At 49.0% G+C, this 25,834-nt stretch overlaps 12 protein-coding genes across 12 annotated transcripts; 8 read left to right on the top strand and 4 right to left on the bottom strand.

Annotated features, from left to right (window-relative positions):
• Positions 1-407: 407 nt before the first annotated feature.
• On the top strand, positions 408-2,316 carry N7446_008437 (arylsulfatase; the record flags this gene model as incomplete). The annotated part of the gene is made up of 2 exons (XM_058517182.1): positions 408-565; positions 615-2,316. 2 exons carry the CDS (start codon positions 408-410, stop codon positions 2,314-2,316), a joined length of 1,860 nt encoding a protein of 619 aa, XP_058370828.1.
• Positions 2,317-2,799: 483 nt separating this feature from the next.
• On the top strand, positions 2,800-3,969 carry N7446_008438 (uncharacterized protein; the record flags this gene model as incomplete). Its single annotated transcript, XM_058517183.1, has 4 exons — positions 2,800-2,878; positions 2,925-3,140; positions 3,332-3,624; positions 3,679-3,969. The coding sequence occupies 4 exons, from the start codon at positions 2,800-2,802 to the stop codon at positions 3,967-3,969; spliced, it is 879 nt and encodes a 292-aa protein (XP_058370829.1).
• Positions 3,970-5,287: 1,318 nt separating this feature from the next.
• Positions 5,288-6,045, top strand: N7446_008439 (NAD(P)-dependent oxidoreductase; the record flags this gene model as incomplete). The annotated part of the gene is made up of 3 exons (XM_058517184.1): positions 5,288-5,315; positions 5,365-5,585; positions 5,647-6,045. The coding sequence occupies 3 exons, from the start codon at positions 5,288-5,290 to the stop codon at positions 6,043-6,045; spliced, it is 648 nt and encodes a 215-aa protein (XP_058370830.1).
• A 1,544-nt stretch (positions 6,046-7,589) lies between these two features.
• Positions 7,590-8,993, top strand: N7446_008440 (uncharacterized protein; the record flags this gene model as incomplete). Its single annotated transcript, XM_058517185.1, has 1 exon — positions 7,590-8,993. One exon carries the CDS (start codon positions 7,590-7,592, stop codon positions 8,991-8,993), a length of 1,404 nt encoding a protein of 467 aa, XP_058370831.1.
• Positions 8,994-9,656: 663 nt separating this feature from the next.
• On the top strand, positions 9,657-10,732 carry N7446_008441 (phenylacetaldoxime dehydratase family protein; the record flags this gene model as incomplete). The annotated part of the gene is made up of 2 exons (XM_058517186.1): positions 9,657-9,800; positions 9,824-10,732. 2 exons carry the CDS (start codon positions 9,657-9,659, stop codon positions 10,730-10,732), a joined length of 1,053 nt encoding a protein of 350 aa, XP_058370832.1.
• Positions 10,733-11,904: 1,172 nt separating this feature from the next.
• Positions 11,905-12,987, top strand: N7446_008442 (carbon-nitrogen hydrolase family protein; the record flags this gene model as incomplete). The annotated part of the gene is made up of 1 exon (XM_058517187.1): positions 11,905-12,987. The coding sequence occupies one exon, from the start codon at positions 11,905-11,907 to the stop codon at positions 12,985-12,987; it is 1,083 nt and encodes a 360-aa protein (XP_058370833.1).
• A 326-nt stretch (positions 12,988-13,313) lies between these two features.
• N7446_008443 (major facilitator transporter) lies at positions 13,314-14,135 on the top strand (the record flags this gene model as incomplete). The annotated part of the gene is made up of 1 exon (XM_058517188.1): positions 13,314-14,135. One exon carries the CDS (start codon positions 13,314-13,316, stop codon positions 14,133-14,135), a length of 822 nt encoding a protein of 273 aa, XP_058370834.1.
• A 1,126-nt stretch (positions 14,136-15,261) lies between these two features.
• N7446_008444 (aspartate aminotransferase) lies at positions 15,262-16,864 on the bottom strand (the record flags this gene model as incomplete). Its single annotated transcript, XM_058517189.1, has 7 exons — positions 15,262-15,649; positions 15,711-15,793; positions 15,871-16,061; positions 16,118-16,263; positions 16,314-16,570; positions 16,646-16,687; positions 16,733-16,864. The coding sequence occupies 7 exons, from the start codon at positions 16,862-16,864 to the stop codon at positions 15,262-15,264; spliced, it is 1,239 nt and encodes a 412-aa protein (XP_058370835.1).
• A 1,392-nt stretch (positions 16,865-18,256) lies between these two features.
• On the bottom strand, positions 18,257-18,856 carry N7446_008445 (flavin-dependent quinone reductase; the record flags this gene model as incomplete). Its single annotated transcript, XM_058517190.1, has 1 exon — positions 18,257-18,856. The coding sequence occupies one exon, from the start codon at positions 18,854-18,856 to the stop codon at positions 18,257-18,259; it is 600 nt and encodes a 199-aa protein (XP_058370836.1).
• Positions 18,857-19,966: 1,110 nt separating this feature from the next.
• On the bottom strand, positions 19,967-20,474 carry N7446_008446 (DUF4267 domain-containing protein; the record flags this gene model as incomplete). Its single annotated transcript, XM_058517191.1, has 2 exons — positions 19,967-20,280; positions 20,357-20,474. The coding sequence occupies 2 exons, from the start codon at positions 20,472-20,474 to the stop codon at positions 19,967-19,969; spliced, it is 432 nt and encodes a 143-aa protein (XP_058370837.1).
• A 374-nt stretch (positions 20,475-20,848) lies between these two features.
• Positions 20,849-22,883, bottom strand: N7446_008447 (MDR family MFS transporter). The gene is made up of 4 exons (XM_058517192.1): positions 22,555-22,883; positions 21,709-22,478; positions 21,254-21,627; positions 20,849-21,198 (listed from the first exon to the last, which is right to left on the bottom strand). The coding sequence occupies exons 1-4, from the start codon at positions 22,780-22,782 to the stop codon at positions 20,867-20,869; spliced, it is 1,704 nt and encodes a 567-aa protein (XP_058370838.1). The 5' UTR covers positions 22,783-22,883; the 3' UTR covers positions 20,849-20,866.
• Positions 22,884-23,273: 390 nt separating this feature from the next.
• On the top strand, positions 23,274-25,616 carry N7446_008448 (uncharacterized protein; the record flags this gene model as incomplete). The annotated part of the gene is made up of 1 exon (XM_058517193.1): positions 23,274-25,616. One exon carries the CDS (start codon positions 23,274-23,276, stop codon positions 25,614-25,616), a length of 2,343 nt encoding a protein of 780 aa, XP_058370839.1.
• Positions 25,617-25,834: the final 218 nt, after the last annotated feature.

Below are 25,834 nucleotides of genomic sequence, written 5' to 3' on the forward strand. Positions count from 1 at the left end.
GTAGTGTAGGTATGTAGTGTTGACGTTGAAGCTCTCCGGATCTGCAACTGATTATGTCATGACTGCCGATTGCCGACATGCGAATTCGCGTGGGGGGATTGCGCCATCCGAGGGTAACCTCTTCTCTTCCGTTCCTCTACAAGGTTATTTGTTGTTTAGTTGTTGGTGGAGTTGTAGTCCAACTATAAACTAACTTATGCCAGCAAGGAATTCTTATCAGATGTGGAGCCTCCCCGCATTCTTTGCCGATGGCCGACGAGCCACGGACAGCGACAGGGGATGGTCTGATGCTTGTGTTAGAGCTTTGGCTGCTTTGCCGATATAATCATGCGTGCCCCTCGGGATATCTGTGACCCCTCATTCTTTTCTTTCTCTTTCTACCCTCACCTTCCCTGACACCTTTGGAAATGGCACCCAAACGTCCCAATTTTCTGGTCATTGTTGCCGATGACCTGGGCTTCTCCGATGTGGGCTGCTTCGGTGGTGAAATCCGTACACCCAATATCGACAAGATTGCCCAGGAAGGTCTACGGTTTACAGACTTTCATGCCGCGGCAGCATGCTCGTGAGCATCACCTACCCAAGCAAGACTTACAACAAACTGACCATTCTAGTCCCACACGTGCCATGATCATGACAGGTACAGATCACCACATCGCAGGTCTAGGCAACCTGATTGAATGGACCAACATCTCCGGCCAGAACGGACCCAAGGGTTCCGCCATGAGCACCGCCCCGCAGCGTGGTATGCCCGGCTACGAAGGATATCTTAATGAGCGGGTAGTGGCACTCCCGGAGGTGCTGCGTGATGGAGGATACCACACAGTGATGTCTGGAAAATGGCACCTGGGACTAACTCCGGAGCGCTCGCCATACAAGCGCGGTTTTGAGCGATCATTCGCCCATCTACCTGCCTGCTCAAACCACTATGCCTACGAGCCGGAACTGAAGGATAAGGACCAGATTCCTACCTTTATCGAGGCGAGTTACATCGCTCTGCATATGGAGGATGGCGAGTATGTGCGCAAACTCCCCGAGGGCTGGTACTCGTCCGATGGCTATGGTGATAAAATGGTAGATTACCTGAAGGAATGGAAAGAGACCGGTGGAAGTGATGGCCCTGACGGCAATGGAGACCGTCCCTTCTTTGCCTATCTCCCCTTCACGGCGCCGCACTGGCCCCTCCAGGCCCCGCGTGAGTACATAGACCACTATCGCGGTGTTTACGACGAGGGCCCAGACGTACTCCGACAGAAGCGTCTGCAGCGCCTGAAAGAGCTCGGCATGGTGCGCGACGATGTCGAGCCACACCCCGTCCAGGCAGAGGAAGTCAAGTCGTGGGAGGAGTACTCGGCAGACGAGAAGAAGAAGTCCGCAGTAGCGATGGAGGTCTTCGCCGGCATGGTCGAGTGCATTGATTCCAACGTGGGAAAGGTCGTAGAATACCTACGCTCCACCGACGAACTGGACAACACATTTGTCTGCTTCATGTCCGACAACGGAGCCGAAGGCGCCGCCTACGAGGCCTACCCGATGGTCCAAAACGGCGTCATGCCCCATCTCCAGAAATACTATGACAACAGCCTTGAGAACCTCGGCAACGGCAACTCATTCATCTGGTACGGTCCGCGCTGGGCGCAGGCTGCCACTGCTCCATCGCGCCTGTACAAGGCATACACCACCGAAGGCGGCGTCCGCGTCCCATTCACCTGCCGATTCCCCAAAAACCTCAACATCAACCCAGTCGACGTAGCAGCCGGAAAGGGCGGTATAACAGACCAATTCGCAACAGTCATGGACCTAGCCCCCTCGATCCTCGACATGGCAGGCCTCAAACACCCAGCCCCAACCTACGAAGGCCGCGAAGTTGTCGAGATGCGCGGCCGAAGTTTCCACCCATGGGCAATTGGCCAAGCAGAACGCATCCACCCCAAAGATTTCATCCAAGGCTGGGAAACATGCGGAAGAGCCGCGCTCCGCTGCGCAGATTGGAAAATCGTTTTCATCCCTAAACCAAAGGGCCCAGAAAAATGGCAGCTCTACAACCTCGTCAACGACCCCGGCGAGATCCATGACCTGTCCGAATCCGAACCCGAGAAATTGAAACAGCTCCTCAAACTTTGGGATCAGTATGTTCTTGAGACGGGCGTTGTCCCGCTTTGTCCCGATCTGGGTGACTTCCTGGAGGCGACTGAGGCGCAGATGCCGGAGAATGCTTGGATGGAGTTTGATTATTGGAAGCAGGGCGCTAGAGATGAGCCGGAGAAGTTTTCCCGTCACCCGCCTAGGTTCCAGCGTACTGTTAAGCCTTTCTAGGGGGTTTACTGTAAGTGCTTTGATAGAATGTCTGAATTGTGTGCGGACTTTAGGCTATGCATTGTGATACCTACTTAGTTGATGCGTTGCATAGAATGCAGTTTCTTTCTCAATCTTAACAACTTTTCTAGATACCTAGAAGGTGTATCTCTTGGCCAAATCCCAAATCCCTCGGAAGGAGTGGCGTCAGTGTCCGCACCGGGGGTATAAGCCGATGAGGCGACACGGAAGGTTTAACCAGATTATCTGCGCCTTACACTAAAAGGCCAATGTGTACAGAGGTGTTTTGACTGTTTTCGATATCTATGTGCCTCGAGATTCAACTGTTTGTTTTCGTTTTCCTTTTGCACCACGCTTCTTCTGCTCTTCTTCTGCTCTTCTTCCACTCTTCTTCCACTTTCTTCTGCTCTTCTTACGCTCTTCTTCTGCTCATAGCATTTGTCACTTCACACCTACTAGCTTGTTCTCGCGCATCTAGACACCATGACACGCGTTCTCGAGGAACCGAGGATTCGGGAACACAATGTTCGTCTTTACGATAACAATGGAACTCTCCTTGCTTGTGAGTTACTTACAGAGTATGGGAAACAAAACAAACTGACCAACAGCTTTGCAAATCAACCCCCTCCAGAGACATCTAACGCACGAGATGCTGTACCGGTACTGCAGTATGATCTTCATCATTCCTGGTCACCAAACATGGGCAATCTTTCCTATCCTCCACGATGAATCACCAGGCCGTGTCCTTCGTTCGGACCGCCAAACCCCCATCAAGCCAGGCAATTACCTAGTTCTCGATGATGGCAAGCATGCTAAATCTCGAGGTACTGAATTATCTAACATTCATTAGACCAACAGCCGATGACCGTTCAAGTCACTAGCGAGTCAGCACCGCGCCGTGTCACCACCCAAGATCCCAGCTCTAGGTCTGAAGGACAACGTGAAAGAAATCATTTGGTAAGTTAACTCTGGAATTCTGTGGCACACCTTACGGGGTGGCTAATAGCTTTTATAGCAATCGCACTTCCGGAAAAGTCTGTGCGACAGAGACTCCATTTGCGCAATCACCAATTCCGAACCTCTGGGGGAGATTCCCAAAATCCATACAGTGGTCTTCACGCCTCCCACATTTTCCCTACAAGCCAGATCGCACAATGGGAACGGGAAAACTACCAACGATATATCACCGACCCCAGTCCTGCCTCTAAGATTGGAAGCAGCAAGCTGTACTCTCCTCAAAACGGCCTACTTCTTGGACCCGAAGCCCATGAAGCGTTCGATAAATTCAAAGTCGGAGTCGATCCAGATGTAAGACTTCTAAGATTTCTACCTGTGGCAGTGACTAAGGACACAAAAATCTAGGCAGGTTATAAGATTATCATTTTTGGGAAAGACTCGAAAGGACTGGGAGGCACACGCCTTAGAGACTCTGCTAGAGATGGAACAGACCAAAAAAACGGCGTTAGTGCGAATCTACTACGATGGCATCTAAGGATGTGTGTCTACCGCAATATGAAAGCAAACGCTGAGCCGCAGCCCCTATGGGACGAAGACTTAGGCGAGGATAACATGGGTCAGATTCTCGAACAACATGATGCGGCCGAGAGGATGGAAGTGGAGCTGTTCACGCGCCTCGGGAGTTTCGTGGCTTAGATGCCACAGGCAGTTTCTTTCTCAATCTTAACAACTGGTCTAGAGACCGAGAATGTGTACCTATTAGCTAAACTCCAAATCCATGGAAGGAGCGGCGTCAGTGCCCGCACCGGGGGTAATAAGCCGATGAGGCGACCCGGGAGCTTTTAACCATATGATTATCCATCCGCGCCTTATGCAAAAAATTCCAATGTTTAAGTACTCCTCCGCCACTTTACAGTTTCCACCTTCGCGCCGTTACCACCTAAGCCCCAGATCCGAGAATTGTGGCGGGTCATGATTCCACAGATGGGTTCTACTACAGATTATATCCTGGACGGGATCTTCGCCCTTGCGGCTCTCCGTATCGCGCGCTATAACACCAAACGGAGACATGCTCTTCTTCCTTATGCCAATGAACGGCATTCAGCATCTCTATCCAAGGCCCTGCCACTGATTGCCATGGTGACACCGCAAAGCTGTACATCGCTTTTTGTCTTTCGGGGTCTTAACGCTCTATTATAGTCTGGCGCGACCCATTCAAGAAGACGATGCGCTGGCTTTCGGCAACGGCGTCATTCCCGAATGGTTATGTCACACGCGCGGCATAGATACAGTTGTAATGGCGGAGGCTTCCGTCTTTTTCTTCCCCTGTATCTTTGATCTTCGAAGTACCTGGAGAGGCTTTGGTTGCTGGAAGACTCATACTCCCGAGCAATTCCAGGTTCTCACGGAAATGAAGGGTAGAATATGTCCTAGATGATCAAGAAAGGCAACTCGCTTTGCAGGAGGCAGTTGTGGCACTAAGTCGGAGTGACTCGTTTTTGTATGGCCGGAACTTCAAGGATCAGGATAAATTGTGCGGTTTGCATGAATGGCTTTTTGAGATGACTTATGCGTACCTGGGGCTTTTGAAAAGCTGTGATAAGGGGGCTATTGTGTGTGCCTGCTTTCTACGCGGTTTTGGTGAAGTATTTTGAAAAAAGGTGGATACAAGGCTCGGCGGTTTATCTGATCAGGGGGATTTATATGCTTTTGGATGGAGAGCATCGGCTGTTGATTAGATGAGCTATAGAAGAAATTGGGTGGGTTCTTGATGTGGGTTCTTGCTCTATATGGTACTAATATTTTGAGCATCTTAAACGTCGAGGGGGATAGTAACATTTATTATCCCTGGGCTTAAAAGTGTAAGAAACAGCAAGATGCGTATAAGTTGCCCTTTCGGGACACAAAGCGTATTCGGGTGGGTCCCCATAATGCTTGGCGATGAAGTGCCTTTCTTATAGATTCGAGACGTCCCCAGAGTTCAAGTTTTGAATGCTTCATCCAAATTCCTATCATGCATTTTCTAGTCCTAGGAGCTACAGGTATTAATGCTCCCGCTCAGACTTACGTGAAAGAATCTAACTTGGATAGGTGCCATCCGCCGCCAATTCTGCGATCTCGCTTTGAACGAAGGTCATAAACTTACACTTTTCGTTCGAAATGCCACAAAGGTCCCAGAGAACATTCTCAACAACGCAGAACAGGTAATCGAAGGATCATTTGAAGCCCATTCCGACCTAGATAAAATTGCAAAATGCGGAGCAGACATGTTTGTCTCTTTTGCAGGTCCAACATTCGGAGCCAGCGGGACAGTATGAACTCACAAGTACTTCCAAGTCCCACAAGTACATGTACTGACAATCCATTCCACAGCCCCTTGCAGATGGATACGAACTTTTAATCCCCAAGCTCGCCTCGCAAAACATGACTCGTGTTCTCATTCTTTGCACGCCATCTTTCCGAGACAAGTCTGACGTTGAAACGTTCAAATGGCGCTTTGGTGGTTGGTTCATGAAGTTCTTCAGTCCGGGCCAGTACCAGGAGATGATTGCTATCGGAGAGACTGTTTCTACCTCGAGCGAAGAAATCCAGTGGGAATTGTTTCGGGTTGGCGGACTTACTAACGGGGACGAGGCGCCGGTTGAGGCGACTCATCTGGGAAGCGGACTGGACAAGACTTGGATTAGTAGATCTAGTGTTGCGAGATGGGTTTTGGATGAGGCCATAGAGGGGAAATGGGTAGGGAAGATGCCTTATATTTGTAACAAGTGAGAGATATCAACTCGGCAACTTCACCGCCCGCTGTCGGGTAATGTTAAACAACGCTTCTTGGCTGTATCGTTAAATTGTTTCATCCTCAACCTCGCGATTATGATTTATTATCTTCTAATATGCCCCAACGACGCTCCCATACTAAATCTCGGGATGGTTGCAAACGATGCAAGAGACGACGAATAAAATGTGACGAAAGTGGTCCCGCTTGTGGGACTTGCAAGGCTCGAAACGCGGAATGTGAATATGCCAATAATGTTTTTCGACCGTCCAGCTGGACTGGGCAGTATGAAGAAACAGTGTCTTCGTCAGCAAGGAAGCCGGTAACACCCATGGCTGAAACTTCATCTCAAATAACCGATGCCGGGCTTGTTCACGAGAATCTGAAAAATCACATTTCTTCAACAAAACGAAATAGAGAATTAAAGTTGATGCATCACTGGACCTTGAAGACATGCCACAGTTTCTCGCAACCCCTGAGTGATACCTTACAAACATACGTCGTGCAACAAGCGCTACAGGAGGAATTCTTAATGGACGTCTTGTTAGCCCTCACATCTCTACATATGGCCACTGAGCTTCCAGTCACCAATGAAAAACGGGCAGTCCACCTAAGTGATGCACTGCAATATCAGAGTAGCGCGGTACCAGCTACCAGCTTTTCGTGCAGCGCTTGAGAATATCTCACCTACCAACTGTGACGCGCTTTTTGCATGTTCTGTGATAATGATGGCCTGCACGGTTGTTTTCCCATCACTTGAAAACAATTCCCATAGCAATGCGGGTACTGGGAAGAAAGTGCCCACTGATCTAACATCGCTTTTTCAATTTGTGAAAGGCATTCACTCCATCATTGATCAGGCTCGTCCTTCACTTGAAGAGGGGCCGTTCAAGTTCGTTATTATGCCTTACTTGGGCGTTCATCAGATATCTTCAACGGTATCAGAGGGGTTCTTCCTCCTATGTTGACGGAGCTTTGTCATCGTACATCTCCAACATTGCAGGGGGTTTATCGACATGCTGTTGATATGCTAGAACACTGTGCTATACCGGAAGGGATGGTTATACCTTGAATTGTCATGGCTGGCGAGGAATTTGTGGATCAAGTCGAAAAGGAAGAGCCGTTGGCCTTGTTGATCTATATTTGTTGGGGAGCTCTGTTTGGCCTCCTTGAAGAGACGTAGTGGGCCAAAGTGGCTGGGGAAGTGATTGTGAAGAATCTGGCTGAATGTATCACTAAAAATGAGGAGTCGGATGAGGTTGTGAGGTGGGCGAAAGCAAAAGTTGAGATAAAAGCATCATGAAATGCTTGCTATTTGCTATTTTGCAGACTCTCAACTCCTAAATACACAATTTTATAGCAACGCAATGCCCCTCACGGCCCCACTAGACTAATCCTAAGCTTAAAATAGATACGTCAGCTCAGGAATTTATAGGGTCAGCAGGCAACACTTGGAGACTCAAACATCTCCATGTAGACTGCCGTCTTTGTACCTCGCGGGGTAAACAAAATCTCTTCCTCCCTTTCATCCCCCTCCGCAATAATGCGACCAACCCCTCTACCCCCAATATACAGGGGCAAGCTAATGTTCTTCGACGAAGTCCTCTGGGACAAAGCCGACGAACTCCTAGCATCATGGAAAAGCAGACTCTTCAACCAAGCCGCCATAAACGAGATGACAGCTCTAATCCAGCATCACCGCGAAGGCATCGCAGACCGGCTCTTCCCACCGCAAAAGGGCTCGTTCAATATGGTGATCCGCCTCCGCTTCCTAGACGGCGCATCTACAATCATCCGCCTCCCAATACCAGGATACTCAGTCTTCCCTGAAGAAAAAGTCCAGCGCGAAGTCTCAGTCATGCGCTTTCTCGAGCGGCACACTGAGATCCGTGTCCCGCATATATTGCATTATGGCATGACCGACCAGAGTCCCGCCCAACTAGGCCCGTTCATTATTATGGAGTACATTGACAGTAATGCCGATTTGGTTGATGCGCTGAATACCCCCGGAATACCCATCGAAGAACGCCCAATTCTTGATCCGGATATTGCACCTGCTAGGCTTAGATCTGTGTACAGTGATATGGCAGGGTTGATGTTACAAGTTGCAAAGTGTTCATTCAATGCCATCGGATGCATTTCCAATAATGAAAACGATGAACTCGATAACGAGTGGGTTGTCAAACATAGAGCGCTCAGCATCAACATGAACGAACTCGTTCAGGTGGGGGGTGTTGCACTGGAACATTTACCCCAGCGAACATTCACAAGCGGGTCGGAATACTTCCTTGTCCTGGCTGAGCTGCACATGGTGCATCTATCATCGCAGAAACACGATGCTATCTACTCTGCAGAGGACTGTCGAACGAAGTACATTGCACGTTGTCTATTTCGGAAACTAGCACGCGAGAAACGTCTCTGTCGCTTTGAGAATGGTCCCTTTAAGCTGTATTGTGATGATCTCCGGCCTGCAAATATCCTCTCCAATTCCGACTTAGACTACAAGATCTGTGGTGCGATTGATTGGGAATTTTCATATGCTGCGCCTGCGGACTTTGTCTATGCCCCACCGTGCTGGTTACTCCTTGAACGGCCAGAGTACTGGGAAACGGGGTTGGATGATTGGGCGCGGGTTTATGAGCAACGGCTGGAGGTCTGGCTAGAGGAGATGGTCATGCGGGAAGATGCTGAGATTGCGCGTGGTGTGATTGGGGAAGAGAATCGACTATCCGGGTTTATGCGGGAGAGTTGGGAGAATGGTGACTTTTGGGTTAGTTATGCGGCTCGGCGGAGTTGGGCGTTTGATGTTATCTACTGGGCTCGAATTGATCGGAGGTTCTTTGGGGAGGGGACTATGGAGGATCGATTTGCTTTGTTGACTGAAGAGGAGAGGGGTTCGATGGAGGAGTTTGTACAGAGGAAGATGAATGAGATAGCTGATGCTTGACTGCTTGTATTCTGAATGGGAACTAGAACAAGCTCACGTGTCTGATATCCAGGCGCGTTCACAATGTTTCTAGTTGTGCTTAGCTTCAAGTTCTTCCATGCTCCTGATATAATCTCGGGTGTAACATGGGCCATCTGCTACCGTATATCAGAATAAATGCTCAGCTAGTCATCCAGCGGACCAAACCCTGGAAGCGGAAATGACAAGTCAATATAATGAATTTCTTTTTCTTTTTACAAAACACTCAACTTTCATCCAATCATGTAAATTCATATTTAACCTCATGCATCAGCCCACTCCCTTCAAGTTCCTAAAGCGAAAAGTAGCACGTCCAATAGGCCAGTGGTAAGACCTTCTGCTAGCTTGGAAACCAGAAATTGAGGGAAGACCAACACGTTCAGCCTCATATTCAAACTCATGACTTGGCGGTATTAAGTCTGATCCGCAATAGCCGAACTTAGTATTTAACCTCCTCACTTTGCCGTCTCCAGGGTCACGTTCCCTCTAATCCCGGGGTCCCTCACTCCTCTTACCAATTGCAATTTTTCCTTCATCACACAGGAGCGCATATAATCCCTCTCTGCTCTACCTTGTTGTTTTGTCCCCAATAACTTCCATTTTTTGTCGCCCAATCCAAAATATCTTTTAAGTTCCCAACGAACCATGGCCTGCCCACGACTTTTTCTCTACGGCAGCCCAAAAACTACAAACCCCCAGTCCCTCGTTGGCTCGCCAATTTCCCAGATGGTATCGATAGAGTTTTCACCGCATATGTTGGCGTACAACAGCGTGCGGGGAACAATACAGGTCAGGTAGGAATCTCGTCTCAGATAGTCGAACGGATCCAACGATGGCTTGTGGACCCCCAATATGCTCCCAAATCAGTGGAAAATTTTCATGTACTCGACGGCGATGACATTCCAAATTCGACAGTATTTGTTTGCTACTGGGATAATAATGAGAGATACGAGGAGAGCATGAGGGGTTTAAACCTCGCAAAGCTTCATCAAGCACTTCGCCCTGAGGATCGACAAAGAGTTGGGCTTTGGTGTGAGAGGTTTACGACTCAAGTTTCGCGTCTGGAGACGAACTACTCGGGTCTAGATTATCTGCCGGGCCTTGCCCGGCTCCCTGGGACCAATATCGTTGAGCATACGCGCTCAGCCTACTGGGGCGCAGCGCGAGATCGAATTCCGGCTTCAGCTCACGACATATTCGAGTTCGACAAGTCTTCAGCTATACCATTCGATTCAATCTCTGAGACGGACAGCCCGCATTTGGTCAGCACAAATTACGATAATCTGGTTCACATCCGCTCAGGCCAATTTTGGGCGAACTGCGGCGATGAAGAGACCAAGTCATACGAGGAGAACCTGGAACCGACGCTACGAGAAGGTCTCATGTACTTATGGCAAAATCCAGTTGAGAGTGGCTCAATGGGCCTAAGATACTTGAGGAACACCGTGCATGGCTCGTCTCAGCACGAGACAAATTCTAGGGAGACCTGTGTGACTGGGTTCTTCAGAAATCTCTCTGATCTGGAAGGGTGGGCCAAGCGACACCCATCCCATCTGGCAATTTACACTGGCGCTATCAAACATGCCAAAAAGTTTGGCGAAGATCGGAAATTCCGAACCTGGCATGAAGTCTCCGTATTGAAACGTGGTGAAGCGCATTTTGAATATTTGAACTGCCTTCCGACAACAGGGGTGTTGGGGAAGGAAATACTCAACCCATAGCCTCACGATAACATACTTATTTGTTCCGCATCAGGTCAAGGAGCTTGCAAGGCCGTACGAATCAGGCAGATTAGCTGTAATGATCTTACATACCAGCTGCCATTTCAACAGGATGATCCCGCATCTTCTGAGCGTACTTGAAGATAATTTTAGATTAAGATATTCTAATTCCATAAGAATAAGCGATCCAATTAAACCAAACCGTACTAGGAAGTTGGTGGTAGTGGGGCCACAACAATCAGTATTAGTTGATGTATTATTGGGCGAGCTTGCGGTCTTTTGTCAGGGAGAAGTATAAATATTGCGTCTACTGATTGAGGTCTGACGGGATAGAGCTGGTGGAACCACTAAGAAACATTAGCAAGAAGCAAAGCAAATGGACAACTCACCTTTGAAAGAGAGTTAAGAGAGGGAGTGTACATGCACAGCGTTACCTCGAACATATGGACTTACAATTCATCTAACACTTCGGTGCTACTTAATGGAAATGTGGAAAATGTTAATTATACCATTTCTTAATGAGAGCTGTCGTAGATTCTCTCATGTAAATCTATCAATACAGTGAACACTTGAATCACACCTTTCCTAATTCCTAGGCTTCAGTTCATGAATCCGTCAATGCAGCCCATTTAAACAGATGAAACCGGAAGATCCAGTGGGATATTGAAGCAATTCATCAATTTTGTTCATGCGACATGCCACGCGAAGAAGTTCGGTTAGACGATTCGTCTTGAACGGCAGGACATGACGAAATTGGCTGTCGGGAGACTATCACCGGGTTATGGCAGTGCGGAAACCACCCCTCCCCACGCCCCCTACATCTCCATAACTTACTACGGACCTCTCGCTTGTCGACCAGTAACCTCTTAGATAGCCTGTCGATAAGGTTGCCCGTAAAGTTTAAACTGAGTCTAACGTGAATATGTGACATCGCTTTTATTTGTCGGCTCAATCTGCGGCAAGACGGGGCAAAAGCGGCTATTGCGGATATATCATCACCAGATCACTGTGGTGTGGAAGCCCGCTATACATACCTCTATGATTTCGGTAACCTAACTAAACAGGGACATCCTCCTTGTCAACAAGCAGCCTGGTAAGTAAGCTAGCTCCTCAAAACAATAGACTCAACGTGGATATATGAGAACGGCCTTCTATCTTGAATCAATCCCAACATGGCTTCTATTCTCGCTTTTACTCGTGTTGCTGCTTGCCATGTGGCACCCCGCTTTCTTTCAGCCCAAAAGTCAACTGACAAGGCAATATCTATCATTTACCAAGCGGCCGGGAATGGGGCAAATGTGATCGTTTTTCCAGAGTCCTACATCTCAGCATTCCCTCTCTGGAGTGCGTTGCGTCCGCCAACAGAAAACCATGACCTTTTCAAAAGAATTGTTCAGGAATCTGTGTACGCAGATGGTCCAGAGATTCAGGCCCTTCGAGATGTGGCACGCGAAACCAACACGGTCATCAGTATGGGTATTTCCGAAAAGGCTCATGCAAGTACAGCATGTCTGTACAACTCAAATGTACTTATCAACGTTGACGGCGAAGTCGTCGTCCACCACCGGAAGCTGATGCCGACCTTCTTTGAGAAATTGACCTGGAGTCCGGGCGATGGCTACGGGCTGCGTGTGGCCGATACTCCATATGGCCGTATCGGAGGTCTTATTTGTGGCGAAAATACAAACCCACTAGCCCGATACTCTTTGATGGCCCAGAAAGAACAAATTCACATCTCATCCTGGCCATCTATTTGGCCGACCAAGGTTCCCGCCAGCATTTCTGAGCCAACCAACGAGCAGTCCGGCCAAGGTTCTCGCAACTACGACAATGTTCTCGCCAATCGTTTGCGAGCCGCTGCTCATTGCTTCGAAGCCAAGTCCTTTGGCGTCATGTGCAGTAGCCTCCTTGATCTGGAGGCCATAGACGCTATAGTGGAAGGTTCTGGTTCACCTGAGATAGTACGACGTGCTCTGCAAGATTCTTCTCAAGGGATCAGCATGTTTTTAGATCCAACGGGCGCCCCGGTTCCTGCGTTTACAGTGGACGAAACAACCAAAGTTCAACAACCAGTTGAATTTTTGCAGAATGAGGAAAATATTATCTACGCCGATATGAACCTCGATTATTGCATTGAAGGGAAGCAGTACCATGATGTCGTTGGTGGATATCAAAGACTCGATGTTTTCCAGTTGCAGGTCAATCGCTCTCGGAAGGACCCGGTCATTTTCACGAAGTCTAGTTTTCCAGAGTGACCCAATCTTTCATCGTATCAGAATTTTGTGCACAAATCTATATAAGTCCAATTAGGTGACAAAGTTAGGAGAAAAAGAATTGAAAAGAGTCCTTATTACATGTAGCCACAAGCACGGTGTGGCACCTCTTTTGCCTCTATGTGGGTCGAATCCACCAGTTGTTTGCGGCTAAATCGTACTTTGAAATTACAAAACATAAATGAATGGAAACTTTCCAAAAGCGATATAAAGGCATTGCCCCGCAAGAAATATAACTTCGACTTCCACCATCCTCATAGCCAGGCATATTTACCTCTTCCTTTGTCTTCCATCTCGAAACTATTACAATGTCAAAAATCATCCCACGTAACCGTCCGCCCTCTTCTTCGTACCCGACCCCGGGTCCATTGCCCATTGCCCTAGCAAGTTTTGCAAACATGTTCTGCGTGGGAACCTTGTACGCTCTTACCACACTCCAAATGGAGCTGCCACGACTTCTTGACATATCGGGGCCTTGGTCACTTGCACCCTTTGGAGCCGCCTGTTTAGGACTTTCTGTTGGTGTGATCACTTGTGCGTCACTGATCGAACAAAAAGGTACCAGAATTGTCGCTGCATGGGGCACGGCACTTTGGGGCTTTGCCGTGGCGAGTGCAGGCATCTTTCTGGCTAGATTGAATTTTATTGCTATTCTCGTTTCGCTGCTTGCTGGAGGCATTGGTGTCGGCTGGACCTATCTAGCAGTTGTTGTTTTGGTTGGGGAAGCCTTTTCTAACCTTTCGCTCGTCCGAAGTGCAATCGGGCCTATGGGTTTCTCATCCGGAGCGGCGGCGTGCATTATGCTTGACTTCGTTTTTAATTTTGCGTCTTTGGATGCAAATAGTCTCGGAGTTGGGGTTACGTCGGCAGGAATTGGGTTTATCGTCGTCGGAGCCGCTACTATGGTCTTGGTGCCCAGTGAAAAGAGGAAGGCTCCTTCCCTTTTGAAGGCACAGAAGAGCGAATCTGACTCCTTCTTGTTTGTTCTGCTTTTCTTGAACGCTTTACCTGGAATGGTAATTTTTGATGCTTTGCTTCCTTTCGCAAGCTATCACACGCAAGGCACGGAATACAACCCTCTTCAATTCTTGCCTTACAGCATGATCGCATTGTTTTCTGGGGGCTGTTAGCTCCATTTCTCAACTCAAAGTTTGGACCGAGGCTCACTTTTGTTGTTTTGTTCTGTCTGCGAGGCTGTCTTCTAGCCCTGCTTTCGCAATTCAAGAACGCAACTGTGGCAATTGCCTGTCTTTTATGTGGCCTGTTTGGCCATGGTAATGGGTTTAGTATCCTCCCTGGATTGGTCAAAGCCCAACTGGAGCAGCCTGCGTCATTTCCTTCCAGCTACGGTCGAGTTCTGATAACCTGGGGCATAGCGGGCTTTGTGGGATCCATCATGAACAGCGTTCTAGATGCATCGCTTGGAGACTATGCAGCTGTGAGTTTAGTCATTGGTGTCATATCGTTTTCATTCGGTGCAGCGCTCTATTTTGTACCTTCCTTGGGGGCTGCTTCTCTGATCTAGTCTCCGAGGGACAATTGAAGGGCAGGCTGCGTGCATATCCCTGTCAATAATATTTCAGGTGTCCATCTTTTCGCTGGAGGATACCGATGCATCACCATGTAATAATACTGATTCCCTTTGATTGATCAATATCTGGGGACCGGTAGGAAACCGATTCGTCGTCTTTTTTGTTTTTTTCCTTTTTGGAGGGGTGGGGTGCATTTCTTTCATATCGGCAGCCACACAATATCCATCTGGAAATTCTTCTCTCCAAAGGCCCGGTTGCTATGTTAGGATCAAAGGAGCTTCTTTGCTCACAGGAGCGCATTAAAAAATAGGTTTGGAGACTCTTTAGTTTAAAAATGCACACAAACAACATGACACTTGCCCCCAGGAAGCTCCCAGGCCCATATCCTTTCTTCAGCAAGAAACTCACAGGCTATTCCAGCTCTCTGAAGGAGAATAAATCAGACCAAATGATCAATTTCTGGCAAGGTCTATCTGGCTGGCGCAGCAGAGTGGAGCGAGCGTGCGGTCGTAAGCATTCATAGGAACTTAGGAGCATCCATGCGCCCTCAAATCGTATCGACCGGAGGCGGAACTTACATGACACCGAGTGCTCTGTGGTCATCTACTTGCATACTCGGCTTATAACTTGTTTAGACGGCCTTTCAAGTTTTTTTTTATACGAAAGCGCCTTGAGGTCTCCTTACTTCACGGTGTTCTATAAGCAACTTGAATCAAGCACTACCCTATGACTGTATAGCCCGAAGCATCCTATTCAGACCCTCCTCCAGCACATTGCGCGGATGTGCAAACACCATTCGAAACCACCCCGCTTCTTCAGCAGCATAAGCCGTCCCAGCTGCGATGTAAACTTTTTCTTTTCGAAGCTTTGCCGTAATTTCCTTATCAGTGGCTGCGCGGTCTTTCACTGCAGCCCCCAAGTTCATCCAAACGAAGAACGCGGCATTGCACTCAACGTAGGAAATCTGATGGGACTTGAGAAAATCTGTAGCAAATTGGTAGCTTTCTGCCAAGCGATACCGGTTTGTCGCAATGTATACACTTGTGAATTTGTCATCCAGTAACAGAGATGTAGCGACGTGGTCTGCAAGGCTTGATGGGAAATTGTACAGGCTGTTGAGAAATGATAATCAGCACGTCATCCGGCCAAGATAGCGATACACAAGAATCTTACGAAATGCCATCTGCAGCATCCAAGAGCAGCCTATTCGATTGACTGAGCAAACAGCCAATCCTCAAACCAGTTGCGCCAAAATCCTAGTCAAGCAACAGGTCAGATCCCGCTCAAGGCAAGGGAAGGGAAGGGGACTTCGGACCTTACTTAACCCCCATACGACATGCACCATGCTTGGATCCATCACCTCCTTGACATCCATAGACAAGACCGAAGTGAAACCCGGGGCATTAGGCAGGCGAGGGTTCTCCCAGACGGACAACGCGTAAATCTCATCACTGATTAAATGAAGTCCATTTTTGTTGCAGAACTTCATGTACTCTCTTAGGACATTTCGAGGGTAGCAGCGCCCTAAAAGTATCATTATTAAAGGTCGCATTGTACAAGAGCAAGACATAGGGACAAACCGAGCGGATTATGCGGTGTGCACAAGAGGAGTGCTTTGACGCGGAAACCTTTGCTCTTCGCTTCAGAATACGCCTTTTCATACTGTTCGACTGCGGCCAAACTGAACGGATCTATTTCCGCGAAAGCGACTTCTAATAGTTCAACCCTACAATGGTAAATTTAGCTTCATCTGGGAACTTGACGAGAATGCCCTACCCTGGCCGCGTTCCAAATGTCGTTTTGAAGGCATTAAAATACGGCCGCCCAACGAGAATGTAATCACCAAACTCGGCTAAACCCCAGGCACAGCACTCAACTGCATTGCTGACACCGGATGTGATAGCGAGATGAGAGGGACATAGCGCAGTCCAAGGGGAAAGCTGGCTGTTCAAGAAATGACAGATGGCTTCTTTGAGCCTGTGCGATCCGCTGAATCCGTCCCCGTAAGTCAATGCATGTGCGTCGATTTGAGACTGTAGAATGCGATTAGTGCCGATGTTGTGGTCAGGTAATAGTGCGTGGAGTAAAGCAGTCAACTTGAATCTTACATTAGAGTTAATAAAGCTCTCCATCTCCGCATGCATGAGAGCCTAAAAATATTAACAACTATGAAATCGAAGGTGATTAATCCTCACATTCTCGGCAAGACCGATATTCACAATACCGTCAGGATTGGACTTCGGAGCCCACAGATCACTCAATACGTCGAGAAAAGTTGGCTTCTGTGCCGCGAAGGCTTTGCCTCGCGCAGAAATGCTACCATCCATCGTGGCAAATTGATGTAAAAAACTCAGCGACTTCTTTTAAATTGGTGCTAGGAGATTGCGCATGGTCACATAGACTTTCCTTTTTGAATGGAGTTCCAATTAAACTTTTGACTGCGGGTCTATGTTCTCAGAAGGCGCATGGAAGATGCGGGACCAACGGGTAAAACGGAGTTGCGATGGCGGGTAAGGTGGAAGAGAGTTGCACATGAACGGCCAAAATATTTCGATTTTCGTTGTTGTCTCTCTCTTCTATTTTCTTGCTACTTTCGCCCTTTCTTTATACATACACTATGGGCGGATCCACATAGCTTGTCTTGGTTTCCTTGATTACATGATATGATAGCATAGGCCAGTAGGGTGGGAAGAAGGCATGGAATTAGAAGCTTGGGGGTTGTATTGTTGTAGGTCTGCAACCTTTGCAAATCCGGTCTTTAGTCTTTACGAGGAGATGGCTGTTGCGAGGATCCCAAGGGGTTTTGCATCATAATTTTGAAGAGCTCTTTGATAGAGCCCTCGGGGTGGACTGCTTGGAGATAGTCCAGTTTTTATGTATTCTTCTTGCTTTGCCAGCTCGGAGGCAGAGTCACTACGAATTTTTCTATTGGCATGTAGCCCGAGTAGGGCGGACAGCATGAGCCATTCAGCAAAGATGGAAAGTTTCAGACCGCCGATACACGTTCTCTGATGCTTTGGCATATACCACGGAGCTTTGAGTTTGATGGGAGTGAGGCGACTAGGTTCGCTTTGCCCGCCACTACTCAGAATCAGAGCATCTTGCCGGATAGCAGCGTCATTGGACGGCCTTCTAGGCATTTTGTAGGGATGGAGAGAGCTGAATTTCCGTGGTCTTCGAATCCATTTGCAGTACATGAGTCATACCAACAAATGTATCTCCGAAGGTCGTGGAACTGCTTTTATTTTACAGCGCGAGGCCATAATCTGTCCTCAATAGCCTGAACAGGAGGAGCAAGGTAAGACCGTCACATTTTCGCTTCCGTCTGCGGCACTCCCCACAAGCACGTATGGAACGGAGCCGAAGATACGAATTCTTATCTTGATGTTCCGGTCTGGAAATTGCCTTGCCTTTGGGCATATCGGTCTCTTAAAGCGTGCACTCCTTCGGATATTCCCAAAGAAGGAAGGAGAACAAGGGTTAAGCTCGGGCCGGGGAATTGACGGAACGATATTTTTGATCGCCTTTTGTACTGCTAGGATAACTTTCTTTTTCCTAATGTCATGATCATTTGGCACAATTATCAGTACATGCTCCAGTCTAGTACCTCTAGGGGTGGCGCAGAAAGCTTGAAGTTCCAGTAGTGGAATATATACATAATTCTTAGACCCCAACCCACAATCCAGATATGAGAGGTATTATTATGGACTGATGATACCCTAATGACCATGAACTTTCTCTATCAACTCTGAAAACATGGAAGAGATTTGCTCTTCAGCACCACTTTCCCGCCACCGTCCCTTGTCTTCAACGCCAATCTGCTGTCCCTCCACAGACTCTAGCGTCGTAACCTTCACAACGAGCCCAGGAGTAATCGAGACGGCGTTCATGTGCAATCCTTGAATAATCCCACGCAAGTGATCTGCCGCCTTCCCACCTCCTCTCCCTCCATACGTCACGATGGCCGCAGGCTTGTCTTTCCATTCATAGTACAAGTAATCCAATGCATTCTTCAAACTGGCAGGAATACTCCAGTTGTATTGAGGTGTAACGAAAATGAACGCGCTGTACTGTCGAATTTTGGCGGACCATGCTTGCGTGTGTTGGTGCGCGTAATGAGGCGTAGGATCAGCCTCCGGAAGGAACGATGGAATGGCAGGTTCGTTGTATAGAGGGAGACCTTGTTCGCTGATATCAAGTATTTCAAGACTTTCCTCGCAGTTTTGGCGAGAGATGATGTTGAGAACGTATCGAGCGATGAAGGGGTTTAGTCGGGGCTCTCTGGTGCTGCAGATGACCAGTGCTATTTTCTTCGACATGATGGTGTGGTCGTTTCGCTTGAAATATTAGATTTTAGACTGGCATTTACATAGATGGATCTTCCCTTTTATATCTTGAAATCATTGTTACCTGGGAGTATGTACTATGACTAGCGCGGATGGATTGGGCAGCCTAACCTTAAAGAGAGATGTTTCCGCGGAGGGCCCGCGGATGACCCGAGACTTTACTTCGCTACTGTTTGATTGCTATGAGCAATATGCACCTATATTTACAAGGATAATGTCTCTCTGCCGGATGGGGCCTTTCCTATCTGGGCTGCCGTCGCTTTATGAGGGCGCTCAGGCTTAGGATCACTGAGTAGATGTCAGCACGGGCTCCGAGTGATCACGCTCCAAATCGGTCACGTGTAGGATGGCTAATCCGCTGTGATCCCAGGCGCTTGGCAGGGCTCCAAGCCTTGCTGGCTGCCTTACGGCTAAGGCAGCTACTCGGGCTGGCTGAGCAAGCCAGGTTGGCAGCTTCGGCAAGCAAGCATTATGTAATTACACAGCGGTGAAACTGGCTAGCTAGCTCACGTAATGACAACCATGCGATCCATACGGTATCTCACCGCGACGTTAGTGAGCGAAAGTGCGTGCCCACCTGGGCAAGTACTCACCTAGGCAGTGAGTGCTCAGTGAGTGCTTAGTGACCACTTGGGCATACTCAGTGATTCCTTAGTAATGCTTAGCGCACCCCTAATTTGTCCAACTCCATCTAGACCATAACTAATAGACAGGCCTATAGGGCTATTTATTCTGTGATAGTGCGTTTAAAGATATTTAGGCCGCCCTCGTTTTCTAGAGAATCCCTTGCCTCTAAGATAACACGTTATGTTTACGGAGAAACGCCGCTATTTATTTAAGGCAGTGTCGACTACTATATGTCAAGGTGCGGGTCTACTAGTCGTCTTGCAGGTAGGATACGTACGCACGTAGGTATTACTCTAGGACAGCGTTTGCTCGTTCAGTTTGGCCATCAGTCCCGGGGTGGTAGGCAGCCGACAGAAGGTTCGTGATTTGCAGGCGTTTCGTAAGGTGCTAGCGGAATTGTGCAACGAATTGTAGTCATCTATCGCATACGGTCGTACCGGGCAGACTGTGTAGTTTTCAGACATGGCGGATGTATAGGCGGGTCACTTCTTCGGCATTGCAGGTGTCCTTGCAGGGTATGAAGCGCTTCATGTTAGTCAGGCGGTCCACTATGACAAGGACCGCGCCGTAGCTGTAGCTTGGTTCCGGGTACGTGATAAAGTCCATACTGATGTCTTGCCAGCACATCAAGAAAATGCCCAAGATCTCTCTCTCGCGAAGGAGAATCATGGCCCAGACAAAAATGCCGGCGCCGAGGTTTCGACCTGTCGCGCTAGGGAAAAGCACTACATTCTCTGGAGTTGCTGTAGGAAGCCCGAAACCTTTGGCCCCTGTTAAAAGTGTATGCATAAGCTGAAGGTTTTGGAGGGCAGGCAGATCATGCAATACCGGCACAAGGCTACTTACAGGCAAGAGGGTCGATAAATGTTCCTTTCACCCCCGAATAGATGAGGAGAGAGCCGATGGCGCATGTGGCAGCGTCAAGGACATAAGGGAGGTATGTGACATGGGTTGAGTCAGACATAATGTTGAGAGATCTTTAATAGGAGGCGCTAGTATCAAAGATAGATGTCGCTTGGGAAAATGTGATCTTATCAGTACACAAGAGTCCGGGTTTCCCAAGGATAGAAAGAAATGGGGCTAATATAAATTTCTGGCGACCAAAGGCCAGCTGCAGGGAAGATCGGAACTCGGGGAATTTCAAGGTTCAATGCTATGTCTAGGCACATAGAAAATACCTAAATTGCTGATACACTAGGTATCCAGCATTAATTTTCTAAATGAATTGACTAATAATCTATGTGTCCGAACCACATCTGGTTGGTAGGCCTTTTGACCACATTCTGTGAGTTGATCTGCCGTTGGTCTCTCGCCCGGTATGCTCGCAGTTCATGTATTTTTTACATGCATAATAGTTCAAGGGGTCTTGGCTGCTGCCTCCTTATCCTCGGCCTTTTTTGTCTCATGAGAAGGAAGCCTTTTGAAGGGGATCAAAAGGGCCAGGACCACAGTGAGAGCAGTACCGGCCAGGGCGAAGGCAAAGACATCCTTGATACCAACCATATATGCATCTCGAACCAAAGTCAGCTGCTCGCCTTTGTATACATTTGCAACTTCTGACACTCCAATGTATAAGATCTCTGCCGAATCGATTTGAGGAGCAGTTCGTGCCAAGGTCTGCAGCAGGTAGTTGTTGAAGATAGAATTCGCAGCCGAAACAAAGTAAGCCCCGCTGATAGATTGGGCCACTGAGAGGAAATTTAGCGGAGAGGACCAATGCTAATGGGGTTTTCTAGTACTCACTGAAAGCTACTCCCATAGTCGCTGCCACGGTTTCTGGCGTCGCGAAACCCTGTAACGCCGTCACCGGAACCTGGTTTCCTAGACCGATTCCGAGCCCAAAGGGGATCTGAGCGCCGATGTACCACGCCTTCGAGGTGTCGACGTCGATGCGGTAGACCAGGGCGGCGCCAAGGACAGCTATGAACCCACTAATAAACTCGATGGGCTGTAGGAAGCGGGTCTTCCCAACGATCATACCGCTGACTATAGCCCCGCAAGTATAGAAAGCCATGAACGGAAGACAGTAGACGCCACTTTTGATAGCTGACATGCCATGAACGGCCTGGAAGTAGATGGGAAGATAAAACAGTATCTGAAAGTTGGCTAGGTTGGCACTTGAGAACAAGACCGCAAATTAGCTCCAATGTCGAAGCAGACAAGGCTTCTGGGTAAAAGGAAGCATAAATCATACTCACATGAGAGCGTATAAGAGATGGGACCATGTAATACGGCCTGCCAGCATTTTCAGGGGCATGATAGCGTACTCGCCCTGGAACCACTCGACGACCACAAATGCAATCGTCAAGGCAACCCAAACAGTCAAGGTGGCAATGACGGAGCCATTACTCCATGGTTTCTCCATGCCGCCCCATTGTAGAGCCAAGGTGAAGAAGATAACCGAGGTGAACAGCAAACTCCAGCCGGGGAGATCAAGATGCAGTAGAATCTCTTTCCACGACGCGGGGGTGGGCTTAATGTGTTTCGGCATTCGCAAAAAGAGAAATTGCAGTACGAGAGCTGTGCCCCCCACTGGAAGATTCACCCAGAAACACCATCTCCATGTGACCTCAGTCGTGAATACGCCGCCTATCAGGGGGCCGATGGTCGTGGCGATCATGAAGACGCCCATCCATAGGCCGATGAGCATGGGGCGAGTCTTAGGCTGTGCCGTGAAGTTGATGATTAGAACAGAGCCGCCGAGGGTGCCTGCACATCCCCAGCCCTGCAGAGCTCGACCCACGACTAGCGCAATGCTGTTAGGTGCGGTGGCGGCCACGATACTCCCAATCAGGTACAAGGCAAGTGCTGTCATATACGTCCATTGAGCCGAGAAGTATTTGTACATCTTACCCCACGGGGCGGAGGTTGTTCCGACGAGAAGGAAACAGGCACCGCTGTACCATCCGATGTCGCTGAGTGCGTGAAAGTCACTGGTAATTTTCGGGATAGCCGTGGCAACGATACCCTATGGACCGAATTGATCGTGTTAACTGTGTACGGTGCTTAAAATCCGCAGTCCTCTAGGCATAAATAATACTGACCAGGTCCAAAGCTGCGATCAGGGTACTGAGACTTAAAGTGGCCATGATGATGATCAAGCGGAAAGACGTCGCGTACTCCGGATCTGATTTCTGGTGCAGGTCCTGGCTCAAGTCACCACTCCCCTCAGTATCATCGCTTCCTCGCTCCTTGTTTCTGAGGCCGGTAACGTCAGGCAAATGGCCTGCTTCGTTCTTGCTGAACTCGGAATCCGAAGTGGGTGCCGACATATTGCACGTTATTGTCTGGTGACAGTAGAGGAATGCTGAAACTATAGGCCATTTTGAGACTTCTTGGAGGAGAGCAGTTTATATGTCTGCAGTCCCCTTAGGCCCCCTTAAGCTTGCAAACCCCATTGCGGCGGACGAATATCAAGAATGGTGCAATGTAGGAATTCGTTCCGCCGATATCACGGCGGAGTATTGTAATTTTGGAACAGGACCCGAGATGAGCTTCGCGCCCCCCTTTTGGCTCGAATATTACCGGGGCTTTCGTAAGGTACGGTCTCAAAAGCTGACACACCACCACTCCGCCGCCTCTCCGGAGCTCCAAGTCTACCTTTGACTTACGTCCCCGTCGTGCTCATGTCCAGGTGTTCGAATCACTTGATTCCTTTGTACCCATGTATCTGAATCATCTGCCTGCGACACAACAGCTTGCAGGGCTATGCGAACTACTCGTGTGCATCAACGTGCCAGCTACCAGATAGACCAGACCCATCATGGACGCTACCCCTGCTCAGCGTATGGGACAAGCTCGCAGGAATCCCTCCCTCGACATAGATGATTGGGATTCAGTGCCCCCGTCCAAACGTAAGAAACTTCGAAGAGGAACTCGCAGCTGCTGGGAATGCAAGCGACGAAAGATGAAATGCGTATTTGATAGTCCCGATGACGCAGTCTGCGTTGGCTGTGATAGACGTTGGACCAAATGCGTGAGTCAGGAGTTCCCGGAGAAAGTGTCCACCCCTTTGGACAACCGCCAGTTACGGGATCGTCTGCGACGAGTGGAGTCTCAACTTGACCAATTTCTTGCTGCGGGCGACAATGGCCGAACAATGGCTGAAGACTGCCCGGACCGGCCGCTGGACCACGACATCCCAACCCCGGCCTCGATGTACAAACATCCCTCAAATCACGCGTCTCCTGCATCGCATCGGCCCGTTCATACCCCGGCCGAGGACGAACATCCTCACCATCTCAATCTCGACAGACCTTCATTCCCTGCCCAAGTTGGCGGCGCTTCTGGGGCCAATGCATTGTCTCGGACTCTCTTCGATTCCTTGCCCTCGCGGCAAGATACCGCCAGGATCTACAAGGCCTGTGGTAGCCACCATTCTATTCCATTCCATGAAATCCTAACAACCCCATACGGTATTCTCGATCGGCATGGCCTTCGGTCGCAAAGTCGCCTGCTCGAGATCCCGGGTCCGAACGTCAACCCGGTTCTGATAGCACGTCACATGCTACACCTAGCAAGCTTCCTCCAGCACCTGCACCCAGATCTCCATGAAGAGCTTCGGGGTCTCTCAGAGCCACCACAAGTCATACGCGAACGACTAGCGGACAAAGCCATCAATTTAGTGGCCATGAATGACAGTTACATGGGCAGCATTGAGTTTCTAGAGTGTATTATGCTCGAGAGCCTGTATCAAGCCAATTGCGGATATCTACGACGAAGCTGGAGGACAGCGCGGCGAGCCATGACTATTGCGCAGTCCATGGGCTTTCATCGGTTGGGAGACCGGGCTCAGTACATGATCCTCCACCCGGAGACCAAAGCGTACCCACAGTTCATGTGGTTCCGCATTGTCTTTTACGATCGACAACTGTGTCTTATGCTCGGTATGCCACAGGGGACCACAGATCGGAGTATGGCGTCAGATACAATGCTCGCCAAGGATTCGGCCAGCGGTCGTCTTGAACGAATCCACTGTGTCATCGCATCGCGAATTTTGGAGCGCAACGAATCTGACTCGGCCAGCTATGATTACGCCTGGACGCAGGAGCTCGACAGGGAGCTGCAGCGAGCAGCCCGGAGCTTGCCAAGCCGATGGTGGCTGGTCCCGAACCTCAGTGGCCAGACGAAAGACTCACAGGCTTTGTTTTGGGAAATGCGGCGACTGTCAGAACAATTATTTCACTACAACCTTCTCAACCAGCTCCACCTTCCCTATATGCTTCGCGACTCGGTTGAGCGCAAATTCGACTACTCCCGAATCACTTGTGTCAACGCCTCCAGAGAGATCTTATCCCGCTTCATCATGCTGCGCCGCTGGAACCAAGTAGCATTTAGTTGCCGCACCATTGATTTCACCGCCCTAATGGCCGCCATGACCCTGCTATTGGCCCATTTGGATAGCCACCGCTCCCCAACGGTCGACAATTTTCTCGCTGCTCAATATTTGGGCGACCGTGCCATGATTGAGCAGGCACAGGAAAACATGGAGGAGCTCAACCGTCTGAACTCCGACACCTTGAGTGCACGAAGCGCTCAATTGCTGGGCCGGTTGCTCGCCATCGAGGCCAAGGCAGCTGAAGGTGACCTCCAAAGCGCCCAAAGCGTCAGCGTACGAGGGCCCGAGACTGAAGAATCACAATCCGGTGACACGACGATCCCTGGCAAAAACGAATATATCCCGTATTTCGGGGTCGTTAAAACTGCGGGCGTGAGTCACGCTGACAGGATAAGTTCCCAAGCACAATATGTGCCACCGGCAAATTACCGACAGAGCCAATCCCCGGTCGTCATGCGAGCCGGGACGGAGGCAGAGACGCAAGCACAGCCGAACTCTCTCGCAACATCAATACCTCCAGATCCCCATAGTAATCATTACCGTAAGAAAATAAACAGCAACAGCAGCAACAATGACGTAACTGCCCTCTTTGCGCCGCTACTTTCGGAGGTTCTCTCAGATGATACCATGCAGCACTTTGAATACCCTGGGACGGCAGCTAGAATTGAGGATGATCCATTTCAAGATCTCGACTTGGCTTTCTTGGATAACTTGATGAAAGACACAGGAGATTATGGACCAGGTGGGACAGAATGGGCCGCGTCATGAAAAAACGCAGCATTTGTGCCGTCTGCATCTTGACATAACGTATTTGACATCTGTAATATTCTCCTTCTGACAAGCTCATCCCTATGACTACACCCACTCTTATCAATTAGAGATCTAGAACAAAGTAAGGGGCGTATTGAGAACTTAGGAATCGAAGGCGTTCATGCCCCATCTCTATTTCATTTCTACTTCTTTTTTCAAAGCAAACAGAAACGAGA

The sequence above is a fragment of the Penicillium canescens genome (genome assembly GCF_028828765.1).
Source record: "Penicillium canescens strain IBT 15451 chromosome Unknown utg000005l_segment0_segment0, whole genome shotgun sequence".
Classification (NCBI taxonomy): Eukaryota; Fungi; Ascomycota; class Eurotiomycetes; order Eurotiales; family Aspergillaceae; genus Penicillium; species Penicillium canescens.

Coding starts and splice junctions, on each gene's coding strand:
- N7446_008447 (XM_058517192.1), bottom strand. CDS start 22,782: ATGTCGGCACCCACTTCGGATTCCGAGTTCAGCAAGAACGAAGCAGGC. Junction 22,479..22,554: donor TGATCGCAGCTTTGGACCTG/GTCAGTATTATT, acceptor TTCGGTCCATAG/GGTATCGTTGCCACGGCTAT. Junction 21,628..21,708: donor CATCTCTTATACGCTCTCAT/GTGAGTATGATT, acceptor CTTGTTCTCAAG/TGCCAACCTAGCCAACTTTC.